The sequence below is a fragment of the Taudactylus pleione genome, unplaced genomic scaffold (assembly GCF_031769625.1).
Source record: "Taudactylus pleione unplaced genomic scaffold, aTauple2 ptg000010l, whole genome shotgun sequence".
NCBI classification, from domain to species: Eukaryota; Metazoa; Chordata; class Amphibia; order Anura; family Myobatrachidae; genus Taudactylus; species Taudactylus pleione.
The window spans coordinates 4846092-4874011 of NW_028284413.1; the positions used below are offsets into that span (position 1 = coordinate 4846092).

At 40.5% G+C, this 27920-nt stretch overlaps 1 protein-coding gene across 1 annotated transcript in view; it reads left to right on the top strand.

The window, feature by feature from the left end:
• The window catches only part of LOC148542657 (uncharacterized), a 182273-nt gene that overhangs the window by 92477 nt on the left and 61876 nt on the right, over nucleotides 1-27920 (top strand). The window contains 13 exon segments of the mRNA XM_088467577.1: nucleotides 1189-1356; nucleotides 4665-4832; nucleotides 5210-5343; nucleotides 6973-7094; nucleotides 7968-8189; nucleotides 16383-16619; nucleotides 17295-17414; nucleotides 17523-17728; nucleotides 17923-17992; nucleotides 23394-23561; nucleotides 23837-23950; nucleotides 24328-24591; nucleotides 25515-25661. Coding sequence (XP_088323703.1) covers nucleotides 1189-1356; nucleotides 4665-4832; nucleotides 5210-5343; nucleotides 6973-7094; nucleotides 7968-8189; nucleotides 16383-16619; nucleotides 17295-17414; nucleotides 17523-17728; nucleotides 17923-17992; nucleotides 23394-23561; nucleotides 23837-23950; nucleotides 24328-24591; nucleotides 25515-25661 — 2140 coding nt within the window.

The window sequence follows — 27920 nt, forward strand, 5'->3', positions numbered from 1 at the left end:
CTGGTTGAGCATAGGCAAAGTACTTCTCAAAAGAAGAGCTACAAATGGAAAAATTTGAAAATACTGTTTAAAACCTTAAAACAATAGTAGCTGCAATTCTAAAATAGAGAAAAAAGTAAATGCCGCTCAACAGGAAACTTTTTGTCCTTAGCATTTCTTAGTGTTCTCAGCAATGTTTGTAATATATTTATAATTGATTATTATTTGTGAAAAAACAACATGTAATAGCCAAAAAACAACAACAAAAGGAAAAACTCAAATTGTTGGCGACTTAAGTTATATCCTCATTTTCTGCACTCAACAACCAGCTCTACCAGTTCGCACTTCTTTTCATATGGAAAAGGGAAAGAAGATTTTGTAATCCTTTTAGTATATTATGTTTTGTTATAATTGCATTTTTGTTTAAGTATGTATTTTTAGTGAGATAAATGGGTTAAATCTGATTATCATCCTCATCATTATTGTGACCTTTCAAAATAGAATGTTCAGAGCACGAAGCAGAACATTACCAATCATGAGCACCAGCATTTTATTTGTACACATTTAGGACCTCATTCAGACCCGCTCGCAAGCGCTGAGCGCTCACAAGCGGCCGCACTGCGTGTGCGCAAGTCCCGGAGCGAGAGAGAAATTCTCTTGCTCCGGGGCTTGCTACCAAAGGGGCGGCTGTCGATGTTGACAGCTCGCCCCGTTTAGTAGGCGGGGAGGGGGGGTGGTTTCACAAGCGCAGGCATTCCTTAAGGAACGCATGCCGTTTTGTGGGCGGCCGCACTGACATCAGCAGTGATGTCGGTGGGGAGCTACCTGCTCGATCAGAGCAGGAAGCTCCCTGGGGCTTGCGGTTGCCGAGACCCAACTTCAAGGGTCTCGTCGCAAGCCCCGATGGTCGCGATGTGTCATCATCATCATATTCTCAGTACTGGGCAGCAACAATCATCAAAGAGGAGTACCAAAGAAACAATACAGCACATATATTAAAATTACTCTAAATTATTACAAAATAAAAGTAAATATCAAATACAGTATATCTTACTGCACTGTGTATGATATTTGGGGGTGGGGGGGGCAAGTCAATATTGTAAAACCTAGCGATGCCCCTGACAGAAATTATTTATTCTAAATATAAGCTTCAAAAGTTTGCATTACATTTATTTTACTGTCTAATTATTTTGTGTTTCCTTTCTACAGTTCACAGATAATGGAGTTATTATTTTTCGACGTAATAACTATGATCCTATTTACACAATGAGTTACCCTCTTAGCACTTTCTACAACTATGACTACTATACTCCTCCCATGATTGCAGTTTTCTGGGCCGATGCTGATTTCTCCCGTATGGGGGAGCTCTACTACCAGGTGAGAGATCTCATTATATAATTAGTCTCCAATTGTGATACCCCGCCATGAGGTGTAGGGTGGTGTAGTGAGATACATAAACATTTACAGGTAAGTTATTCACACAAAACAATGTTATAATTTAATGTACTGGAACTCAACAGGGTTAGCGGATTCCTCCGATCACCTCTCATTGGATTTACAGTACCAAACTTCAAGTACACCAACTCAGTTCACAATGCAAGATAATTATCTGAATAGTACACCTTTAAGGCACACATTCACTAGACGACAGGCAAAAGACTGCACGATTACGACATTGTAATTGTGCAGTCGTTTGTCAGTCTGTGATGTGCCTACACTGAACGAGCAGACGTTCAGTGAAGGCACATCAATCATCTGCAAACATGCTGAACATGATGCTATCGTCAGGTTGTACAACATATTTGTACGATGATAGATGTCTAAACGACAAACGATGTTCAAACAATTATCGAATGATTATCGAATGATCGAATGATAAATTATATCAGTATTGTTCAATTGCTTAATTTAATCGTCTAGTGGATGTGTGCCTTAACACTATGAGCATTTAGATAACTTCAGAAGCAAATTTATAAGACAGCTTAGCAAAACATATTAGATACTGTAACTTCACTACTATATATATTTACATTTTCCCCTGGCCTAAACTATGAGTTCTGGGGTCAAATCAGTTCACCTTAATATTGCTGGCCAGCTAAGTCTGTAGAGATGGTGCACTTACAACAATTTAATAATTCCCCCTGTGAAATCTGTACACGTGAACTTGGTTTTTCCTTTCCTACAGCAGTGCTAGAGTGGAGGCACAAATCAGCTTTGTGAGCTGCAGCAATGACACATGCTGGTATCTTTCCTAAGTTCAGCTTTGGGAACTGGCCTGCTCCAACCCTCTTAGTCTGCTTGGTAGCTGGTGAGGTAAATACTTGGCAGTGTAGAGTTGCCTTTTATCACATGTAACAGTCTGTGGTGGTGTGTAATGATCAGCTGTCATCAGGGCTGCCATTAGAAATTATGGGGCCCGGGACTGACAAAGTAGGTAAGCCCCCACCCCGGGAAGGGGAGGGGGGTATGGTAGAGGTGGGCGGAGCTACACCGGGGGTGGTACACCAATTTGTTTGAAAAGCTGTAAAGCAATGTTGAGTCCGCTGATTGGCTGCGTTCACTCCTGATTGGCTCCCGTTCTGAGAGCTCTGGCTAGCTCGCGGCTGTGCACCATACATGCCGCCGGCGATGTATAGCAATTGTACCTGGGTTCTGGTGCAACACCACTGTATCCGGGCCCCCCTTTCTTTCAGCTCACTCCGTGCCTGGGACTCAAGGCCCGGCAGTCCCCCCCTGATGGCGGCCCTGGCTGTCATTATAGGGGAATGCAGTGAGGGAGGGTTATGGTGTAGCCAGATCCTGCTCACTTCAGCTCACTGAAGGGTTATATCATCCTCACTGGGAAGGCTGCAGTTACTGTACTAGGAAGGGCTGAGGGCTACTGGTTTTATAACTATCCTGTGCCCTGCAGATAGTCTAGCAGAGGTCTTTATAAGAAAGCAGCTGCAGTGGTCTTTAGGTGACCAATAAATGCAGGGTTATTACAGACCTATCCGGACATCCTCACTGGATCTCTGTCACTGGAAGCCTGTCAGTTGTCGCACCAGGGAACCAGAGACACCATCCTCTCATAAAAGGCTTCCTCAGTACTTCTCCTCATACAGCGCCTCATACAGTGCCTCACACAGAGCCTCACACAATGCAGGTCCGCTCCCTGACTGCTCCCTCAGGGATCCCTGTAACTGCCCTAACTGTCCACAGCCACCTGCTACTGGTACCAGGCAGTTCTATGTCATGTGACCTGCTGCAGGCTCCCCACTTATTTATTCACTCTTCTCTTTCCCTGTTACCACTGGGTTACCCTTGTGGGGTCCAGAGCCCCAACATAGTAAATAAAGAACAATAGAAATACTAACCTAGTACAACAGCCATTGTACCTTACTTATATACAGTTCTGATATATTTTTTAACATCTATACAAGGGCACACTACTATAAGTGGTACTCCCAGTATCTGAGGTACCACACACTGTATTGTATGTGAGTAAATCTGTAACAAATTATTAATAAAAAAAAAGTTGTGCATTTACATGATTATCTGATTATAAGGCAAAACTTTTTTTTAATACACTTGTTTCTTACACCAAGCTCAGTAGGTGTTGCTACCATCCTATTAATTACAAATATGAAGTTATCGCATTTAGCAAAGAAACAAATTGTGCTCTTAATACTGTGTAGATTTTGAACTGTACTATAAGGTTATTTATTTATTTATTGTTAAAGGAAAGATTTGGAGAAGCCCACTCTCTTCTGTAGGTCGCACAGTAATATATTGTAGAACTGGAGAAGAGGTGTCTCCAAAGCTTGTCACAAGTAAACTTCTATTAGTGTAAATATAAAAAGAGATGTATCAATCCTGGGAGATAGATATAGTGGAGAGAGATACGTAAATAGGAAGATTTACCAAAGCTTGGAGAGAGATAAAGAGAGATAAATCAGCTCGTAACTGTCATGTTACAGACTAGACTGTGCTAGAAAAATTACAGTTAGGAGCTGATTGGTTGCTCTCTCCACTTTCTGTCTCTCCGAGGCTTGAAACATCTCCCACTGAGTATTATAGCACTCAGCTTTGTTCATTGCTACAATTACAGGACTATGCTATAACTACATCAATTGTTTTGATAAAGCATGGGGACTTTCTATAAGCCTCTTTTGCCTGTTTGAAACTTTTATTATAAATGATCAAACTATAGATGTGTGACTAGCTCATACTTGCGTACCCTCCTGATTCGTCTGGGAGCCCCCGGAAAGGCAGGCAAGCCTCCCCGGCTGAATCGTGTCATCGTGACCTCGCCCCCTGCTTCACATTGCCGTTAATATCGGCATTGTGAAGAGGGGGCGGGGCCATGGTGACGCGATCGCACTGTCACTCCCCATGCTCCGCTCCCTTTTGCCACAACATGCCCCCCCTGCCGTGGAAGCCCGACAGCTCCCTCCCGGAAGGAGGGAGCTAAATGTCAGTAAGTATGGACTAACCCCTGTAGTATAGTTACACTGATGCTAAAGTTTTAAAAAGGTTAAGATAGCAAAGTGCTGAGGTGCTGCATTGAAGTTGAGAAATGTCGCCTCACATGAGAATTTCACTTTTAGCCGTGATATCCTTGTTTGTAAATCTCAGCTCGCTAAGCAATAGTCCTCATTGCAGCCAGTGAAAATGAGCTTCTTAACAAATCTTTCTTTTTTCAGACTTATGATTTCCAGGCATTACCCAATCAGAATACAGACTTCAAAATCAAACTTGAATCTGAAATAAATAAATATATATCATCTCCAAATTTCAAAGCCCTTTGGGCCATAAAGATAACATGGGAACAGGTTCTTCCATATCCTGCCTATTTCTACAGCTCCACAGAGGTAAGGTCACAGACTGGGCATCTATGTGCTCACCTGTATAAGGCAGTCACAGGAGTTTTGGTGAGATCTATTAAATAGCTAATTGTCATACTACTTACTGTAAGTTACTACAGGTTCATTTATTAAGAAGCATTATAAAATCATTGTCCTGTACTCGCAGCCAGTTTCCTGGTCAGCATTCATTGTGTTTATGTTTTTTTGGATCTATTACTGTTAATATTTAATATTCAAATAATTTGTATGACCACTTTTTACATTAATACATATAAATTGGAATAACATATACCTTATTTTGGATTTTTAACTTTAATTAATTACACACATTGGCTTGAATATAGGGCCCATTTTCATGGCTCTATCTAACATGTATCTTGCAGACGAGCACCTACCAAGCTGTACTAGTCACAGACGGCATCTACTCTTTCTGTCTGATGCGATTTGCAGATGGAGGAATGAACTGGAGATATTATTCACTCCCTACATATTACATGCCCAAAATGGGCTACTTCAGGTATATTCTCTGTATATTACAGCTATTGTATAGCAGGAAAAATGCAGTGCAGCTGTTATTTATAATGTCAAACTTGTGGTCACTCTTATGTCATTACATACATCATATGTATTTGTAGATCTATAGTTTTAAAGATCACCGCTCATAGACAAATTGTTAATCAGTGCATGATATAGTTTTTAAATTACAGATGTGTATTATTTTAATTAAATTTATAAATAAACAAAGCATATATTAACAGAAAATAATTAAGAACCAATGTACATATAATTGAAAAGTAAATATAACTGTTACAACATAGAAAATCTACAGTATAAAAAAGTTATAAACATGTTGCTGGATAATGACTGAGTGGTAACATATAGCTGTGTAAGAAGGGGAACCTCAGACTTTGGGCCTGATTCTGGCCAGTGTGAGTAAGCTGTCAGCCTGCGATGCCAGGAAATCTGCGTCCATCAACACAGACTCTGACGTCGGCACTCCTGGAAAATGGAGACGACAGGAATGCTGGCTGGACACGCCTTCGCTCCGCCCCCCAAACACCACAGCATGTCAATCATTCTGCGGCTTGGAGGATCAGAGAGCGAGATCGCAGGACCTGTTCTGCACATATCTTCTGCACACACAGACAGATGCACCATGCAATATGTCATTTGTCGACTGATCGAACGACATATCATATAGTGTGTACCTAGCATTACATTGAAAGCTAATCAGAGCCACCTTCACCTTCTGTTTCATGTAATTGTATGTACACTCATTTGTTCATGGAATGATCCCAATAATGTACTGTGCTGAGTAATATATCAGTGCTTTGCAAATAAAATAATAATAATAATAATAATAATAATAATATTGCCAACTTTTGAGTCACAAAGAGCTTAAGCAGTGGGGCTCAACATCCTTTTAGCTGTGACCCCAACTATGCGTTTCAATTACTGGCTCATCCACGATATACCATTTTGGAACAGAACATCGTGGCCATCACCATCACACTTGCTTCCTCACTACCCATAGAGGTGCACACTGAAATTAAAATTGTTAAGCTACTCTAATAGGCAGAAATGTGCACAGATGAACAAAGCACTGATGTTCGGTGGCACATTGCCTTTAAATGAATCGCTCCCAAAGTGTCAAATAGTGTGCCAGTATTTTCAGATCCCAAATATCATTGTATCATTGTTCAGGGACCCCCTGAGTTTGAGACCCTAAAAAAAGATTCTATCTCCTCACATGGGATCCAAACCAATAGGCTATGCACCTCTGTCATAGGGGTCAATCCTATTAAGTGCAAAGGGAGTGAGTTGCCGTTGCAATGGCATTAAAACGATGGCAACGGATCGGACCCTAGCACCCTTCACGGCCTGATCTGAGCCTGAATTTGCTATAATTTGCTCGGAGCCCTATGGGGCTGCGAGCACACTGCCGTGATGACCCGCACCGGCAAGATCATCGCAGCTAATATGATTGACCCCATAGAGTCATATTTCTTGGTAATATATGTTATTATTATAATTATTATTATTAGATTGATATGCATGTACAGTAAATTCAGATATGTGGGGTCTCCTGTGACTGTGAGACACTTGTTTGTCTTCCAAATCTACAGCTATTGTGTTTCAATTTTAGTGGTGAGCCTTCATACTACAGCCCTGCTCCTAAATTCCCAGCATTTAATGACCCACAAACTGATAATTATGGTAATATCCAGAAGAGATACACTCCAGATCAGTACCCAGGATACAATACAAGTAAGTAATGAATTTTCAAAAAACTGTTTCATTATCCTTCAAGAGTTAATTTGTCTAATTGTCTCAATTACATTTTTGGTGACAAAAGTCAAAAATATTGCAATGTATATGCTCTATGAAGACAAAGAGCCCCCTCTCCCCATCTGATGCCTCTAGACACAGGTCTACAGAGCTAATGTCAAAATTGTTAAATCATATTATAGAAATTACAAGTAAACCAATTTTTGGAATAGCTAGCTATAGTACAGTTAAAGTTCATTTTAACTCAGTTATCTTTTGTAAGTGTTTACAAAATAGTGTCATATAGAACAATTAAGGACCATCCAAGAATGTAAAATTATTGTGTTTTACAGACAGGTTAAGATTATTGTTTTATAATAATTATTTTTTGATATGCAAAATAAACAGGAATGGAGGAATAAAAACAGCCAAACCAACACAGCAAACATACAGAAAAAAATTGCAGATTTTCTGTGTGTGTGATTGTGTGTATATTTACACACATACACACATAAAAAATATGTCTGCCTATGCTTTTATGTTTCAGTACTTGTAACAAATCCTTATTTGTAGAGCAAAGATAGTAAGGGTATGATGTACTAAGAATCGCATGTGCAATGCCGTCCATCCCGTTTCTTATCAAGTAGATACTACGGTTGATTGCCGTGATATGTACTGTACCTAGAAATGCCAATAAAATCTCAATGGACAGCTCTCCCGATAAGAGCTGTCCTTTCTCCTTTGCGATACCCTCGGATAGAGGGACTTCCGGTTTTAATACCCAGATTTGATGCTAAGTATTCCTGTGTCATATTTTATATTTGTATTTGTGTTTGTAACTATAAAATATATTCATATATTTTTTTTCTACAGATAAAAATGGCTATTGGGCATATCGCCTGGAATATAATACAGCCAACATGATAACTTATCAGCAGCAATGTCTGAACTGGTATTATAATGAGATTTATTCATACCCATACTGGATATTTTATACACGCCCATGTCCATGCTCATACTGGCAGGCAGTAGCTGATCCTTCTTACACACAGGCAAGTCGCCTACAGCAGTACGGCTTTCAACAGAAAAACACAGGTCAGTCCCAATGAATGTGTATGTGTTATCTCCATATATAGGAATATAAAAACTGAGCTCTGCCTGTTTGGACTGAGATGATTAACAAGATTAGAACATCTGGTGTGGTAACTAACCCAGTGGACCAAATGTAATGGACAGGACTCACAAAGGCCAATTAATATTACATACTGTACATTAAAAAAATAAAAAAACATATACAGTTTTCAAGTCAACTTGCAACTTATAAATGACTCAAAATCTTAATTCACCACTTTATTGAACATAACATAAAATTTAGGTTTATTTATTCATGTTTCATTATAGTGAAAATGTTAAATTAACCTTATTTCTTATTTCTTCTTTCCTGCACAACAAACAACTATAGTGAAATACTCTGTCACGAGTTGTGTCTGCCAGCCAATAATAAGCAGCCAGCATGAGAAACTGCATTACATTGGTTTGTGGGAAAAGAGAATTTAAGGGACTCCTTGATATTTTTATTTGTTGTTTGTTTTTTTTTGATATTTATATTTTTTGCCAGGGTCAAGAAAAATTATAGGATTAACTGTGCAACTGGGACTACGGTGTATGTTAAAGCTATTTAACAAACTGCAAAATGCTAATATTTTTACAATTTGAGATAAAACATAACGGGCAAAATTTACTAAGCGGCGGTTTGATGGCGGTTTCTATTCCATTCTAAACCCTGGCGGTTTGATGGCGGTTTCTATCCTATTCTAAACCCCGGGGGTTTGGTGGCAGTTTCCATTCTATTCTAAACCCCGGGGGTTTGGTTTTGCAGCAGTTTCTAAATGACAGCCCTGTTCTATTCTATTCTAAAGAGGGCAGGGCGCCGCACCACGCTAAAACAGCCTAGCGGGAACGCTATATATATAAATATATATATATACAGTGAGGTGTATAAATATTGGGACATTGACAGAATTTTCATATTTTGGCCTCTATTCACCACCACAATGGCTTTGAAAGGAAACAAACAAGATGTGCTTTAACTGCAGACTTTCAAATTTAATTTGAGGGTAATTACATCCAAATCAGGTGAACGGTGTAGGAATTACAACTCAACTCAACTCAAAAGCTATTTCTTGGACAGGTGTGGGCTATTCCCTCGTTATTTAATTATCAATTAAGCAGGTAAAAGGTCTGGAGTTGATTCTAGGTGTGACATTTGCATTTGGAATCAGTTGCTGTCGACTCCAAAGAACTGTCACTATCAGTGAAGCAAGCCATCATTAGGCTGAAAAATCAAAACAAACCCATCAGAGAGATAGCAAAAACAACATTAGGTGTGGCCAAATCAACTGTTTGGAACATTCTTAAAAAGAAAGAATGCACCGGAGAGCTCAGCAACACCAAAAGACCCGGAAGACCACGGGAAACAAATGTGGTGGATGACAGAAGAATTATTTCCCTGGTGAAGAAAAACCCCTTCACAACAGATGGCCAAATCAAGAACACTCTCCAGGAGGTAGGTGTATATGTGTCAAAGTCAACAATCAAGAGAAGACTTCACAAGAGTGAATATAGAGGGTTCACCACAAGATGTGATGGGTGATTTCAATATCCCCATTGACAGTCCCCATTGACAGTCCACAATCTCCTCATGCCTCCAAACTACTCTCTCTAACCTCTCTTGGCCTCTCCCAATGGACTGACTCCTCTACTCATAAGGAGGGCCACTGCCTTGATCTTGTATTTACCAGACTATGCTCAGTTTCTGATTTCACTAGTGCTCCTTTCCCTCTCTCAGATCACAATCTTATCACCTGCACACTTTCCTCCATTACATCAACCTCAATGTCAGTGAAATCAACCAAACCTCCTAAAACCCGCAGAAATATTAATGTGATTAACTTTCAACAACTATCTACCTCTCTACAACAACGACTCTCACCAATTTCTGCACTCACTTCTCCTGAGACTGCTGCATCACACCTAAACCAGATTCTAGTAAAAGCCCTCGATGAAGTAGCTCCAGCTACCCATCACACTCCGCGTAGACTTAGACATCAACCATGGCATTCTAACTTAACAAGGCATCTACAAAAACTCTCACGTAAAGTAGAACGTCAGTGGCGAAAGTCTCGCACTCCAAGTGACTTCCTCACATATAAGTCTATCTACAACTCTTATCGTACTGCTCTGGACACTGCCAAGCAAATATATTTCCAATCTCTTATCTCTGCTCAAGCCTCTAACCCCAAGTGACTTTTTAATACATTTAAACTGCTTCTTACCCCTCCCTCACCCAAGCCACCTGCTACTATCTGTGCACAAGATCTTGCTTCCTATTTCAAGGACAAGATATTCTCTTCCTCAGCTAGTGACCTACTCAATTCCCTACCTGAACTCTCTGGCACATTCTCTTCATTTGACCCCACAAATGAAGATGACATATCTACACTCTTCTCATCCTCCTACTCTAGATCCTATACCCTCACAAATTAGTAAAGCTCTGTCTCCTGTGCTCATCCCAACCCTAACTAAAATCTGTAATCTCTCTCTTTCTACTGGCATCTTTCCATCACTGTTCAAGCATGAAGTGATTACTCCCATTCTGAAAAAACAAAATTCTGACCCTAACACTCTCTCTAATTACCATCCTATCTCCCAGCTCCCATGCCCCTTCAAGCTACTGGAGAGACTTGTCTACACCCGCCTCACACACTTTCTTAACACCCACAACTTATTGGACCCACTTCAGTCTGGCTTCCGTTTCCAGAACTCCACAGAGACAGCACTGACTAAGGTAGTAAATGATTTGGTCACTGCAAAGGCTAAAGGCCATTACTCACTTCTAATTCTTCTAGATCTCTCTGCTGCTTTTGACACTGTTGACCACTCTCTTCTCGTACAAACATTACAATCCCTAGGTCTTAAGGACACAGCTCTTTCTTGGTTCTCTTCCTACCTATCTGATCGCTCTTTTTCTGTTCGTTTTTCTGATTCTGCCTCCTCTTTGCTACCTCTATCAGTTGGAGTACAGCAAGGCTCTGTCTTAGGTCCTTTGCTATTCTCAATCTATACCACCTCTCTTGGCAAACTAATCCGCTCTTTTGGATTTCAGTATGCGGATGATACTCAAATCTACCTATCCTCTCCAGATTTATCACCATCTGTATTGGTCCATGTCACTGAATGTATTTCTGCCATTTCATCTTGGATGTCATCTCGCTACCTGAAACTTAATATTTCTAAAACAGAATTCATTATATTTCCACCGGCCAATAACAGTTATCAATCTGATCTCTTTATCACTGTTGATAACTCAACAATCCACCCCACCCCACAAGCTCGCTGCCTTGGTGTCATCCTTGATTCAGAACTGTCCTTTGTTCCCCACATTCAATCTGTCTCAAAATCATGTTATATACATCTAAAAAACATATACAAAATTCGACCATATCTCACACAAGACACTGCAAAAACTCTAATCCATGCACTCATTATTTCCCACATTGACTATTGCAATAGTCTCCTTACTGGTCTTCCCAAAAACAGGCTATCGCCATTACAATCCATTATGAATGCAGCTGCAAGGCTTATCTTCCTTGCCAAATGTTCATCATCTGCTGCCCAGCTCTGTCAGTCCCTCCATTGGTTGCCGGTTTTCTACTGTATTCAATACAAAATACTGTTACTTACACATAAGGCCATTAACCGAATTACACCAACATACATCTCTTCACTCATCTCAAAATATCTCCCAACCCGACCTCTCCGCTCAGCACAAGATCTGCGCCTCTCATTCCCGCGCATTACTTGCTCCCATTTACGGTTACAGGACTTTCTTTGGGCTGCACCCACTCTATGGAATGCCTTACCACACACAATAAGACTTACCTCTACTCTTCAATCCTTCAAGCGTTCCCTGAAAACTCACCTCTTCAGACAAGCTTATCAGATTCCAGAACTGACCACATAACCTTCATAGCTTCCATGTCTTACTACATCCCCTCTCACGGTCCACACATAACCTCACATATTGTCTTTCTTTCACATACTCCTGACATTTTGCCGACATTCCTGTGTGACTGGATCATGCAGCCCACCAAGAAACTCTGCATTCTGGCCGGACCAAATTGCAATATATATATAGCACCTATCCTTGTGTATCAATGCCTATTTCCCTATAGATTGTAAGCTTGCAAGCAGGGCCCTCTTACCTCTATGTCTGTCAGTTATTACCCTGTTTTGTTCTATCAATGTTTCCAATTGTAAAGCGCAATGGAATATGCTGCGCTATATAAGAAACTGTTAATAAATAAATAAAAATAAATAAAGATGTAAACCATTGGTTTGCCACAAAAACAGGAAGACCAGATTAGAGTTTGCCAAACAACATCTAAAAAAGCCATTACAGTTCTGGAACAACATCCTATGGACATATGAGACAAAGATCAACTTGTACCAGAGTGATGGGAAGAGAAGAGTATGGAGAAGGAAAGGAACTGCTCATGATCCAAAATATACCACCTCATCAGTGAAGCATGGTGGTGGTAGTGTCATGGCGTGGGCATATATGGCTGCCAATGGAACTGGTTCCCTTGTATTTATTGTTGATGTGACTGCTGACAAAAGCAGCAGAATGAATTCTGAAGTGTTTCGGGCAATATTATATGCTCATATTCAGTCAAGTGCTTCAGAACTCATTGGACAGCACTTCACAGTGCAGATGGACAATGACCCGAAGCATACTGCAAAAGCAAACAAAGAGTTTTTTAATGCTAAAAAGTGGAATATTATGCAATGGCCAAGTCAATCCCCTTACCTGAATCCGATTGAGCATGCATTTCACTTGATGAAGACAAAACTGAAGGGAAAATGCCCCAAGAACCAGCAGGAACTGAAGATCTTTGCAGTAGAGTCCTGGCAGAGCATCACCAGGAATGAAACCCAGCGTCTGGTGATGTCTATGCGTTACAGACTTCAGGCTGTAATTGCCTGCAAAGAATTTACAACAAAGTATTAAAAAGTGAAAGTTAGATTTAGGATTGTTTAATTTGTCCCATTACTTTTGGACCCTTAAAAAGTGGGAGGCACATATAGAAATGGTTGTAATTCCTACACCGTTCACCTGATTTGGATGTAATTACCCTCAAATGAAATCTGAAAGTCTGCAGTTAAAGCACATCTTGTTTGTTTCATTTCAAAGCCATTGTGGTGGTGAATAGAGGCCAAAATATGAAAATTCTGTCAATGTCCCAATATTTATGCACCTGACTGTATATCCGCAAACTGGTTATTATTTATTTTACTTCTGTCTCAACTAAAAGAATGACAGACAATGGGGTTTTGTCCTGTTCATAGATGGAGCAAGCTTTGGCAAACAATCTAATAATTTTAACAAAAGGCTCTCCTAATACAACTGTTAGTTCTACTTAACTACATCAGCATTGGATATAAGGCCTACATTTGTTAACAATAGCTACACGTCTGGCAATTGTTTATAAATCTACATTCAGGACACTTCAATTCACATTATCTTTGTGTATTCTTGATTATTTGTCACAGACATGTCTACAAGACAAGTCTACAAACAAACAAAAATGGCAGCTGCTCAATCAATCTAGCAGTACTAATCAGGTGCATGAAATCAGGCTCCCTTTCATGCACCTGATTAGTACTGCTAGATTGATTGAGCAGCTGCCATTTTTGTTTGTTTGTTATGAGTTGCATGAAGGAGCCAGCATTAGTAGGGCATGCTGGTTCTAGTAGTGCTAGTTGGAGTTCCCAGGGGTGACTCCCAGGTAAGCTGGCTCTTAATTTGGATGCATTTATGTATGTGCCTTTATCATGAGGCCTTACATTTGACAAAATTATATATGTGCCTTTATCATGAGGCCTTATAATTGGTATATTTTACATTTGGGGTGAGCGTTTGGGCGTAGGGCCCCCGGGACTGGTCTGGCTGGGCCTCCTCAGGGCATCACCACTTAATACACATAGTTGCTTTTCACATCACCTTTTATGTTTGTTTATTATTCATGTATTTTTTCACATATATTTTAACCTCTCATTCCACACTTAATGATTACTCACACACAGCTATACTTTACACTGCACTGTCACTCTTTTTCCATTTTCGTGTGATGCCCTGGGGGGGTCCTGGGCTGGACGTTTTTTGGGGTGCACTGCGCCCCGGACGTGAACCCCTTAGTGTTAGGGACTGCTGGTAACAGAGAAGCCGTGACGTGGCCCAGCAGCCTCCCATGTATTTGCAAATGCATGCAACTAATATCTCTGAATTTCTATGACCATATAGTCTTCATATATTGTTGCAGGTATTATTCAGTGTGCTGAGGTACAATAGGGGGTTAAATCCCCCTCCTTTTTCTACAAGACAAGTCTGTCATCATTGAATATATGAAGTCTTTAAATATATATATTTATATGTGTATCCATGCATATGGGGTATGATAGGATTTTAAACAGTATGCAGTGGTAATGTGATCGCAAGATGCTAATAATAGTACCATGGTTCCATGCTGACGACGCAAGATGGCGTCATCAGAGGCAACCTATAATGGCATCGCTCGATATTAATTTTAAGATCTGGTCTCAGCCAATCATCTGGCTTCGACATCCAATTCTTATGAAACAATTGTCAAGGAACTGTAATGGATACTCATAATATGGCACTGCATATAGGGCTAATTACCCAACACAGATGTTTGTTTATAATTGGTATTTGGTAAAGGGAGGAACATTATTTCTGTAATAATACACCTATATGTTAGGATAATGGCACCCATAGAAAGCACATTGATGCCATTTCACATACTGTATGCAGAGCCATAGAGAGCCTGGTAAGTGCAACCGCTTTCCCCCCTCCTATCAGGTGCAGGCATAGGAGACTGCTGCTATGCTCAGAGGCAGCAGCAGCAACCTCCCTGTACTCACTGCAGCCCAGCACATAGCAGTGTGTGCTGGACGCTGCTGCTGACAGGACTAAGAAGGGGGAAAGGGAATGGCGGACCCAGAGAGGCAGCGCTGGGCCCCCAATGCCAAAAGAAGGTGAGAGCGATGCCGTGACAAACAGTGGTAATCTTAGATTACTGATGTTTATTGAATACAGAATGGGTGACATAACCCCTTTAATGAGCACTGAAGGGGTTATGCTTTGTTGTTAAATGGGGCTCATAGACTGTACAATGACAGTTAGGAGCAGATTGATTGGTTCTTTATCAATCACACTATTATCTCTCTCCAAGCTTTCATGAACACTCCTATTGGAGAGAGATAAAGTGGATGGAGATAAAGTACCAGCTAATCAGCTCCTAACTATAATTTTTCAAACACAGCCTAAGAAGTCAGAGTTAGGAGCTGATTGGTTGGTACTTTGGGGTCTATTCATAGAGCAGTGAAAAGCCATGTTTTGCAGTAAACAGGACTTTTCTCTGCTTGTTGCTGTTTACAGAGCAGGTTACCGTGTAGAAGTTCATTAACTCTCCAGCGGCACTCCAGCTCCATGGCTGAATCACATCACCATAGTATAGTATGGTGAGTGTGATTCATTAAAGGATGGAAAGCAGAGCTTTCCACTTCTCCTGTGTGTTCAGACTCGCCATCTTAGGATAGCGTAGTCTAAACACCATCATGTAGTGGGCAGGGAAGTTGCTTGCTTCTCTGCCTTCTGCCCAGTATCCAGCGCTGGCTCTGCCCCTTGACATCCCAGCAGCCACTGCAGCCTCTCCTGAACTGTGACCCGGCACATGCGCAGAAAGGACCTGGCTGCCGAGTACTCGCTTCCCAGAGAGGACTGCAGCTGAAGACAGAATCACCTGTTACCTGGATATTGGATCACTTTGCTGGAAGCGTAAGTATACATGAATTGCTAATTAGCCAAGCTATATATCGCATCGAACTGATGCGATATATAAGGAAAAGTAGCAATTCATTTATGCAAATCTACATGAATACACCCCTTTATCTCCATCCACTTTATTCAAGGCTTATTACATATACCCCTTTATCTCTCTCCAAGCTTTGATAAATCTCCCCCATTGTTAGACACAGGAACACCTTATTTAGTCAAAAAGGACAGTAAGTTTGCTGAACAATGCAAGAACTTGCTCACTCACACAAGGGTAGTTTAGGTAAAAAGACAGACCTGATAATAACAGTTGATTTAAATCTAAATAATGCTGTCAGTGTAACACTAAGTGACTTGTTCTTTTGTTCCCTTAGATTTCTATAATTTCTACAACACCTTCCAGACTACATTTTCCTCTTGGTTTGGAGGAGGTACAAGATGTTACTACAATTACTGGGGAAGTCTGTCCTATGGAGAGAAAGAGAGATACTTACCAACCCCCTGGGAGTATGAAAACAGTTGGCTTAGATGGTGGAACCCATATTATTACTACTACTATTATTATAGTTATTATCAATCACAATTGGCTCAGCAAAGGAAACAATACAAAGGTAACTTATTACATTGCATATTTCCTACTTTAAACGAGAACAATTATGGGTCTGATTGTGAGTCACAAATAATGTCACCATAATTTCAGCTGCTTCCACTGCTTCTGCTCTGAACCTCTATGCGATCATCTACCTGTTTTCTCAGTCAGATGCGTCTATGCAATAGCACCGCGCCCTGCACCTACTCCAAGCCTGGTGCAGCAGATGTGACTAAAAATTACATGACCTCTGCAAAAGCTCAACCTCAGAAGAGGTTGCAACTCTGTCTACATTTCTACAACACGCCCACAGGGCGTTTCTACTCTTGAACATTCTATTATTACCTATTTTCAACCCAGTAACGCCTATTCTGCCATTGTTCAGAAATGTCTTAGATGTGCCCAATTTAGAATAGGCCACAACGCATGAGCAGTTTGCTAAAAAGTGTGAGATGCATATGTATTTGGACTAGCATTCAACTTAGAAACAGCCTCTATGTGTTATCTATCTTCAGATCACTTGTAGCACTATGGGCTTGGAGCAACTGTGTTGTTCTGTCATTGCTCTTGAGCTCCATTATATGAGTATATTTGTTTTTTTATTCATCAGAACTAGTGAATATGCTATGATATGAGGTGTATGAATATGCTGTCTGACACTGTTAATGTAATGATATTTATTATTTTGTCCTTATAGAAAATGAAGTTGATCCTTACAACAACTGCTGCAAGTACTCTGGCTCTTCATATCTCTGTTCTCTATACAGAGAGAGAAGACCTTATGACTACTGTTTTGGATATGTTGCTCCTCGGTTTGGTAAGCTTTGGTCTTATTAAGTGATATTGGTTGTGCTTCTCCAACAACAATTCAGTCTACTGTTGAACTGCTGTATAACAATCTGAACAAATTATTTTTCCACTATAGGATTCCTATTTGGAGACCCACATATCAACACTCTGGACGGTGTGCAATATACATTCAATGGTTTAGGCGAGTTCATCTTGACCAATATTAAAGATGAGAATGACACAGAGATCTTTATGCTCCAGGGACGCACCACTAGGGCCGGCAATGGCACACAGGCTACCAACTTTGTTGGATTGGCTGCATTAATTAAAAATGAGACCACGGTAAGGATTGCTTATTACATGTATATGATCTTGACTTCTTGTACAGCAACAAGATACACTATATCAATATAATGATTAGGAACAAATTAAAAATAATTATTTAATATGCTAAAAAATCAAATTGTTTCTGAAAGTAGATAAAGAAGTACATTTATCTAGTTGATGGTTAAATTCTGATAACTGTCCTGTTTTAGGTTGAGTGGATCCTGCATGACAGCAACACAACCGTTGTGAAGATAAATGGTACAGAATTTACGTTACAAGGTAAGTTGCTATTGATTGCTGTATGCACTTCTCCATCAACAATTACATTAGGAAATCAGGTGACATGCTGTATGGGATGCAGTCAGGATACCGGCGGGCACTATCCTGCCCTGCCGATATCCCGACACTCACATCCTGACATGGGACTAAAGATAGGTGTGGAAATCCCGATGCCTATCATTAGCCCCACTATGGAATCCCGACACCAGGCACACCGAACAAAGGTAAGCTGGGTGTCTTAGCATCTAGCCGCTGGTGGGGAAGGTTAGGTTTATGGGCCCCCATGGGGACTTAGGGTAGGCACCCCCCCCTGAGAGGGTTAGGGTAGGGGAAGGGGTGGGTTATGGTTAGGCCCCCCCGTAGGGTTAGGTTAAGGGTGCAGTGAGGGGGGGTTAGGTTTAGGCACTAATGGGGGAGGTTAGGGTTAGGCACTAAGGGGGGAGGTTAGGGTTAGGAAACACTAATGGAGGGTTGGGGGGGGGGGAAGGGGAGGGTTAGAGTACTTACGTGCTGCAGTAAATGTCTATCTAAATGTCTAACATTTATTTCTACACATATCTTATTCTGCTGTAGGTATGGGAACAAATATTAATACTTTTGTTGCAGAGGGGCGATGCTCATGCTTTATGGTAGTACAGAAAAATAAGATGGGTGGCAGTGTTAATAATACAGTAGATTAAAGTGGGTAGATTTGCAAGATACAGTGCTGTGTTTGATACTAGATACAGTGATGTGTGTGATGATATACTAGATATAGCCATGTGTGTGATACTACATATAGTGGTGTGTTTAATAGAAATATATATAGAAATAATGAGTTAATACTGCTAATGGTAGAACTATAATACACACACACAGACACATGTACCTACACATAGATACAGTATCATCTATGTTGAACTATTATATGTTCTATGTTTTTGAAGTATATTTACAACATTAATTAAGTAAAGATACTATTTGTCACATATTTATCTGAATTGTGGTAACAGCTTTATACTGATATGATATAGAAAGCTCTACAGGTCACGCATGAGCACAAGTTCCCCGATGCCCGGCGACAACGCAGGACACCTTCCCATAGGGAAGGAGCGGAATGTCAGCCTGGAACAGAAGCATTCGCCATCTGAAGATGGCGAATGCTCCCACACTCAAACTACAAAAATATTATACTTTCGGAGCTTGATGAATTCTGTCCCCATACTAGTGTATGGGGACAGCGGGCCATTCCGGTAGAGAAGGGTAAGTAGGAGAAATCTGTGATACTAGTGTATGGGGACAGCGGGCCATTCCGGTAGAGAAGGGTAAGTAGGAGATATCTGTGATACTAGTGTATGGGGACAGCGGGCCATTCCGGTAGAGAAGGGTAAGTAGGAGATATCTGTGATACTAGTGTATGGGGACAGCGGGCCATTCCGGTAGAGAAGGGTAAGTAGGAGATATCTGTGATACTAGTGTATGGGGACAGAGGGCCATTCCGGTAGAGAAGGGTAAGTAGGAGATATCTGTGATACTAGTGTATGGAGACAGCGGGCCATTCCGTGAGAGAAAGGTAAGTAGGAGATATCTGTGATATCTCCCACTTTACCATCTTGATGAATGGTCCGATAACTTAAGTTTTATAATTGCAGGTTAAATTGTTAATTTTCACCTGCTTTTGTAAAAATTAAGTTATGATGACTAGGCCCCTATGTTTCTTAATCAGTTGCCTGAGATGTTTGCATTAGATGCAATTATAGGCTGCCGGGCTTTATGAGACCTGATAGGAATGCTCACCCCCGACCATGGGAGTTTTGCATGAATGTGAAGTCCTGTGAGAAGAATAAAGAGAGAGGACTGTGAGACAGACAGATTTAGGGAGAAAAGAGCTGAGGGAAAGATATCACTCACTGTAAGAGAAAGAGTGATGGAGCATAGCTCTGGGGTACAGAAAAAGCTCTTGGGGAACAAAGTTCTGGTGAAAATGAATTGGTTGGTAATAGTACTGCACTGCTGAGAGATAGATAAAGCTGATCAGAGGGCCTGATTCATTACGGATCGCAACTGCAACAGCATACGCAGATTGGCTGTTGGTACGTACTGCACATGCGAATGTATCACAGTGCATGTGTGCGAGTTAGCATTGTGATCTCTCTGGGATCATGCGCGCAGGAAAAAAGCCATCACAGATGGACGAATGGGAAATCAGCCTTCTGGGGTGGTGACAGCGAAGTGGTCCGAGAAACGCAGGCGCGCCTGTCTGTTTGAACGCCGTTGCATGGGCAAGCATGAATTAGCCACTGGTCAGCATATGCAGCTTGAGTGCTCACTACGTCAACGAGGGTAGCAATTTCTGAGTAAGGTCAGACCTGCTGTAATTCTGCGGGAAGGGCTGATGTTACTCGATGTTCCCGATGTATACGCAGCACTGCAAGGTATTATAGATGTGAGATAGCAGTAGGCATTTCGATTGCATTCATTATAATATTTTCACAGCAGAACTGCATGCGTAACTGCAGCCGCGATCGCAATGGCAATCCAAAGTGAGTCAGACCTAGAGTTTCAGGGGGAAGACACTGAAGAGAGAGATGCAGCAGTGGCAGCGGTGGGGGGGGGATTACCAAAGAGTGCTGAAAAGCGAGTGATAGCTGAGGGACATAAAGTGCTGGTGAGACAAAGGTAGCTGAGGGACAGACATTGCAGGTGAGAGAGGGTAGATAAGGAGCACAGCATACAACCAAATGTGTCAACTTCTATTACAGTTTTGCAAAGGACATTAGTTCAGTGATCTGGTTAAAAAAAAAAATGAGATTCCATGTATATAGTGACATGCTGAATGTGTCCCATACTCCTTTAACATTATATTTTCTGCATTCATTTTTATGAGTAAATTATACTGTATAAATGTATTGCTGTATATGTTTTTCCTATTGATTATTTTTTTTTACTGATTGTGACAGAGTCTCAGAATTAGATCACTGCTAGAGCACCAGTGGTATTATTTTTATTTTCTAGATTAGTATGAGTGCACAGCCCCTTAAGTGTACCATGAGTGATGTGACAGAAACATGTGATGATTTAAAGGGGATGTAGTAGTTAATAGGCCAGTGGACTACATGCCGCCAGTCTATATCCCAACAACAAAAGACAGGCGTCAAGATACCGACGCCTATCTTAATCCCGACGCTGGAATACAGATGGATGCCACACCGATCGAGGTAAGTCCGGGCGTTTTAGCACTTAGCCGTGTGGGAAGGGGATAGGTTTTGGGACTCCTGGGGGGACTTAGGGTTAGGCACTCCCCATAGCCTAACCCTAACCCGTGAGGGTTAGGGTTAGGCTATGGGGAGTTAGGGTTAGGCACCCCAGGGGAGAGGTTAGGGTTAGGCACCCCCTCTGAGGGTTAGGTTTAGGGTGCTGTAAGTGGGGGTTAGGCTTAGGCAACTCCAGGGCGAGTAGACTCTGGCATTGGCACCCAGGCCATGTTCTTGGTGATTTCTGTACTGCGCCTACGCAAATCTATGAGAAAATGGTAGCTCTGTCAATTTCCAGGTGGTCTGCATGCACTCCAGAGAGGTAAGTTTACTAAAAGGGGAAGGGTGTACATTGTGATGGTCTTCTTGGACCAAGGGCCTGTATGTACCATACACCCATTATAGATACTCCACTGTTTCTTTGTACTTTCACAAAAACTGTAAAATAACAGTACACGTTGCAATCACATTACAGTTAAAGCCCAGATAGAGCAGATAATGTAAGAAAGAGAAATGGAACATGTTAATAGTAGCAAATAGGAAATTTTTTTTTTTTATGACAACACTTTAGAATATATGTGACGGCATCCCATACCCAGCTGAGGAAGAGCATTATTTATGTGTGTAAAATCAGCGCATATAGCATTAGTTTAGACGAATCGCATATGTAAATTAGTGCATTTTTACAGTTTGCAACATCATTATCAGTGGAAGCTTCAGGAGTGGGGCTGCAGCACAGTCCAAAGTTGAAATAGGGGAGCCACACCAACTGCTAGTGAGTCCCGGCAATGTTTGTTAGCATTTGGGGTGGCAGTTGGTGTGGCTCCCCTATTTGAATTTTGGACTGCGTTGCAGCCCCACCTCTGGAGCTGTCACTGATCATTATCAACTTTACACTCACACCAATGTCAGAGAAAATGCAATTCTAACCCCTCCATAGGGCTGCAATTGCAATTTTTCAACACCCATTTTAGTCTGTCTCTGTAATTGCATGCCCATACCATGCCCTTACTGTCTCTGCGACTTCATGCCCACTGTGAACATAAACACACCACTTCCCATGACTTCATGCTCATTTTAGACACAGGTCCATTTCAGTTAGTGTAGTGCGGGCCACACATGTGCAGACCCGGTTCTGCTCATGAGCAGTTTTCCGATAATCGGAACACTGCGTGGGATCACTCATCTGTGTGCTCTGTTATACTGTACGCACATCTTGGTGCATTCAACCACCCAAGACGTGTTTATATCAGAGTACGACCGCACACCCAACGTTGGTATAGCTATGTTATAAAATAGCCCCTGTTGTGACAAAATAGTTCTATGCAGAGATGATGTATAGGGTGATATATATTTTTATGGCATTATGCTATGGTCTGTTTTATATTGTCATTTCATGAGTTTTGAGAGAAGTACTGACAGGTTTCTTCAAGAATCCATAGATCAGGTCTTAAAAGATAAGATAAACAGTTTATTATATTTAAATAAATAGTGGTAATAGCAATCAAAGAGTACCCCCTTTTTTTGCTCTATACACATTTGCAAGCCTAATGCAAATACTACTGTTTGTGATCTGGACTTAACTTGAGATGTGTCCAACTCAACATACATAAATATGTACACTTGTTTGCATATATTAAGTTGCGCATATGTGTCCATTTCTATATGAACGTCTTTGTACAAAGATTGCTAATTAAAAAACATAATGGGATCACAGAGTGAAAAGTGATAAGTCTGTTATAAGTGCCAGACAATCAGCTTCCAACTGTCATCTCACAAGCTGTGTTTGAAAAATGACAGTTGGGAGCTGATTGGCTGGCACTTATCACTTTTCACTCTGTCACTTATCACTGCTTAGTACATAGACCCTAATATATTTTCCTGCATAAGTTTGGTAAATGTATGCTGAAATTTACATTTATTGGCTTATAACTTATGAATCTGTTTTTATAGTGGACCTTCTAGCTACACACAGTGAAGGCAACCATTCTTGCCCTCAAAAAATATACGGTTTTCATCATTCAAGATTACTTAGGTCTGGTATGGCAGAAATGGTAAAAAAGACTGCTGTACATGTATTTTGTTAGGTATTACACTTATCTTTGTGCATCATATATACAAATATATGGATAATATTTAGTGTTCAACAAACCTCTTTTTTTTAAAAGACAATTCCACATATATCAGCAAAGTGACATTGGAGAAGACGAGCAAAGATGAAATACAAGCCTCATTTGAGGGTGGGATCTCAGTCACAGTGTCTGCTAAGGTGGGAGCCTTGAGTTTCGTCACAATGTTAGATTCTTCTTACAAGAACAAAACTAAAGGCCTTCTGGGTAAGATACAACTAATCAAAGAAACGTACTGAAAATTATATATTCTGATTTTTATATTGCTATAATGCTACTTGTAGTACAAAAGGGATTTATCTGATAAAATAAGTGAGACTCGTAATTTTTTTTTGTGAAATTATAATACCTGCCTCATTCAAAGCATATGATACAGTAAATGTATATATATATTATATATATATATATATATATATATATATATAAGGCATGTTAACCAGTAGTGTAAGTGTACATTAACTTAGATGTAAATGTCATTTCAGGTGTGTTCAATGATGATAAAACAGATGATCTAATGGCTAGAAATGGTACAAAAGTGGAATATAATGGTGTGAAACTCCCCAACGAATCTTTGATCTTTGAAATTGGAATGACATGTAAGTGATTCTTAAAACTGAATACATCATTTGACATTTCTTATATGCTTACAGTAAAATGTGTACATTTATTTTTACTAATGTTATCTCACATGAAATATTGTGTAATTACATTGCCTGGTCCCAAAATTAAGATAGACTTTAAAGTGTCTACTATCATGATCATTGCAGCACATAGGTTACTATAACTAGGTTGTAGTGGTAACAGATTGCAACAATTATGTGGTATCTCTAATTATGGTAAATAAAAGTCAATGTTATCGCACTTGATGTTGCATGTGGTCTGCTCCAAATGGGCACAATGTAGGTTATCAGATTACAGTATGCTGTCCCTTTCGTTTTGTACACAACTGCAAAGTAATTGTTTTCTTTCCCAGGGAAAACTACTCATTTGAACAGTATCTTCATCTACAATGAAACAGATGGGGAATCCTGGTACACCTACAATAATAATACCTTTGTGCCACTGTTTTATGATGAGCTACTACAGACCAGTAATCCTGACACCATCAAGAAAGCAAATGAGACATGTAATGGAAATGATGAGTGTATCTTTGACATCCTGAGTACTGGAGATTTTGCAGTAGGAGAAGCTACACTGGGCAGTGTTGTCTCTGCTGTTGAACAGATGAACACAATGAGTAAGACATGTTCCTCCCTGTATTCTACCTAAGGCTTTTAGTACTTGTCACTGTTGTATGCACATCATGCTCTTTTATGCTACATATGCTACATTGATTTGTTATTTCTATGTAGTTTATTATATTTTTTGGTTATTGCATGGTGTATAATTTCCAAACATGTTGGGAATAGGGATGATACTGCTATTTAGAATTAAAAGAGAAAGCATGTTACTATCCCAATCAGAGTACTGTAACACTAAAGTATACTAAAACACTCAATTGTTTTAAAGCACATTATTTGTTTTGCATAGATTGTGTACTAAATCAAACATAACTACAACTAATGAGATGAATAAATGTTGCCAGCATATTATGCCAGAACATTTACAGGTTCCCAGAAGCTTCCATATTATCTACTGACCAATTGTGTACTGATATGCAGAATTGTGTCTTTATGGACCCATAGAGTAAACTTTGGAAATCAGCTCAACTTTGGATTAATAACATGTAGAGCTGTGCGGTTCTGTTCCCCAAAGAAATCCAAATCCATACGAATTTCATGAATCCGGACAGATCCGAGTCACGGTCTTAATCTCCTGAGGAGATCCAGATAAATCCGAGTTGCGGTTCTGATCTTCCAGTGGTTCGGAATTAGGATATTAAATCCTTATTTCGGGTTCTGGATTGCAAAAATTACATAATTTTAGCTGTTTTTAAAAACTTTTTATCATTTAAGAAAAAAACAAAAAACAAATCCAGATCCAAAATCAAAACACTTGAGGGTGGTTTTGCAAAGCGAGAACCAAAAAAGAAATATAAATCCAAAACCAAAATCAAAGCACGGGGGTCAGAGCACATCTGTATGATCTAATATAATGTACTGTGCAGTTGTACATGATAGTTACAGATGGTTAAAGGTCTGTCAAAATCATTTTCCACAGATAACTTTCCCCCCAATGTAACTGGACCGAGCACCATCAGCACCCAGCTCTTCCAGCCGGTGACAGAGTATTACACAGCCACTGATGATAACAATGACACCGTTATCTTCTCTCTACTGACAGATTCCTCTGACATCAATATAACAGGTAAGTATATTAATAGAAACAGTATAAAACTAGCTTCACCCCAGAGGCTACTAACCATCGCTGAAAGACTTAAAACTGTATGTAGCCCCAACACCGTTCCATAGATGTGGTAATAAGAGGAACTACTGTAAAGGACATTGCCAGGAAATACTGTAATATGGAAAGAGAGAGGCACGGAATAGATAAGAACCAAGTCCGCAGATAGAACTGAGAAGAGTTGTTAGGTAGCAGTTGTAAGAAGGAGCAGTTACCAGAGGATTGAACAACTACCTGTAGGAGACAGGATACACTGGAGAGTGAGTGTACTGTATCACCAAGAAGATCAGCATTGAGGGGCAGGAAGAAGTGGCATAACCTAAACAGAGGTCTGAACTAATTTTTACAAGACAGACATCTAAAGTTAGAGACCACTATATTGAAGTGAAGTAATAGTGAGTAGGACTACTGACACATATTACATACTTTTGTGAGAGACTATAGTGCATTGAGGCACCAATTTAAGACTGCAGAGAGACTTAGGGCCCTATTAATGATTGGGGGCCATATGGGCCCCAATGATGAAGTATTCACCTCACCGCTGTGAATAGTTTACACTGGAGCAATTCATCATTGTTTCGGTTTGGGGACAGATGTTCCAAAAAATCAGCTGTCCCTGCCGTTTTAGTAGCGCAGCATGTACCTGGGGTCACACATGAGCAAAGCCGCCGGGGAGTCAGTGAGGAGGTGGCTAATCACTCTACGCATTCCCAGAACTCCTTCCCATAGGAAGGAGCAGGACTACTAGAACAAGCACCATCTGAAGAAGCTTGTTCTCGCAGGCAAGCTCTGAAAACTTTCAGTTTTCGGAGTTTGCTGAATTTCAGGTGGTTCTATTCAGACCCCTAAAGATGAATGGCCTGGTAACCTAAATATGTGGAAACTAGTGTTTCCACATGGTTACCGGGCCATTTATTGCATGATGAATAGGCCTCTTGGAGAGAAATAAGATGAGGGGTGTATTTATAATGGGTGCAAAGTGTGCAGTGCACATGAGTCCCTGGGTCCAGTGGGGCCCGCACACCCAGCACCCAATTAAATATACTTACCTCTCCATCAACCTGATGCTGCAGCAATCATTGGGAAAATGACCACCACGGCCATATCCCCAGTTATTCGCGCATGCGCAGTAGAGATGTCCCAGGAACGCGGCGCGGGCGCCATGTTCGAGGAGACCTGTGCATGCGCAGTAGACTCTGGCACAATGCCATTTCCAGAGTCTACTGCACCACCATAGAGGAGGGGGTTTGATTGGAGCCTGCACACAGGCCCCCTCCTCCCTTAAAGCACCTCTGATTAAGACATAATTTTACTGTAAAACACATTCTGATTCCCATCTTGGATTTATACAGCTGAATTTCTACAGTATCCCTACAGTATTTTTGGGGGGGCACTTCAGCAACAACTGTAACACCCTTAAAGTTTACCATAGACTATGAACTATTATTATAATATTTTATTGTACATATTGTTACCAGTTGCATGATTAAGTGTGTGCATCCAGAGCCGTAACTAGATTTTTTGGTGTCCTGTGCCAGAAAGACCATTGGCACCCCCTCCCATTATTTTTCAAATAGGTACATAAGAAACACACCCAAAAAAAGGGCCAGGCCTCATGGGAGAAACACCTCTGTATTAAAGATATTTAAGATATTTAAAGATATTTATTGCTTATTGCAGACATTTATGGATGTATATTGTTTGTATCACTAACTATATGAAATATTATTCTATTGATTGCTTACTCTAATACTATTTTACTAATATATATCATAAAATATATTTGCTATTCCTTTCCACCCTTCATTAAATGTTCTATCGTTACCTAAAAGTAAAAACTCAAAACGGTGTCCTTGTGTAAAGCTCAGCTTGGTGTCGAGTATCAAGGAGCCATCCCGAGTAAACCCTGGTAGTGGTTATCCCGTCCACGGCCCACATGTTGGTCCGCAGACTCAAATGTACATATGCACAGCGCATATAGAAATTTGAAAAGAGCTTAGTCAACACCACCTGAGACTGAGAAAGAAGCCGTGTTACATTATAGGGGGTGTAACAATAAAAGACTCCCAAACTTGCTTCTCTCCATTCACAATTTTATGGAATATATGAAAAAGTCACATAACAATAAGTTCCCACACACTACCACCGACCAACACAAACAGATTATTATGTTTGGTCTCCAGGTGAACACTTCCATGGTCAGCCAACCAATGGCATGTCTCC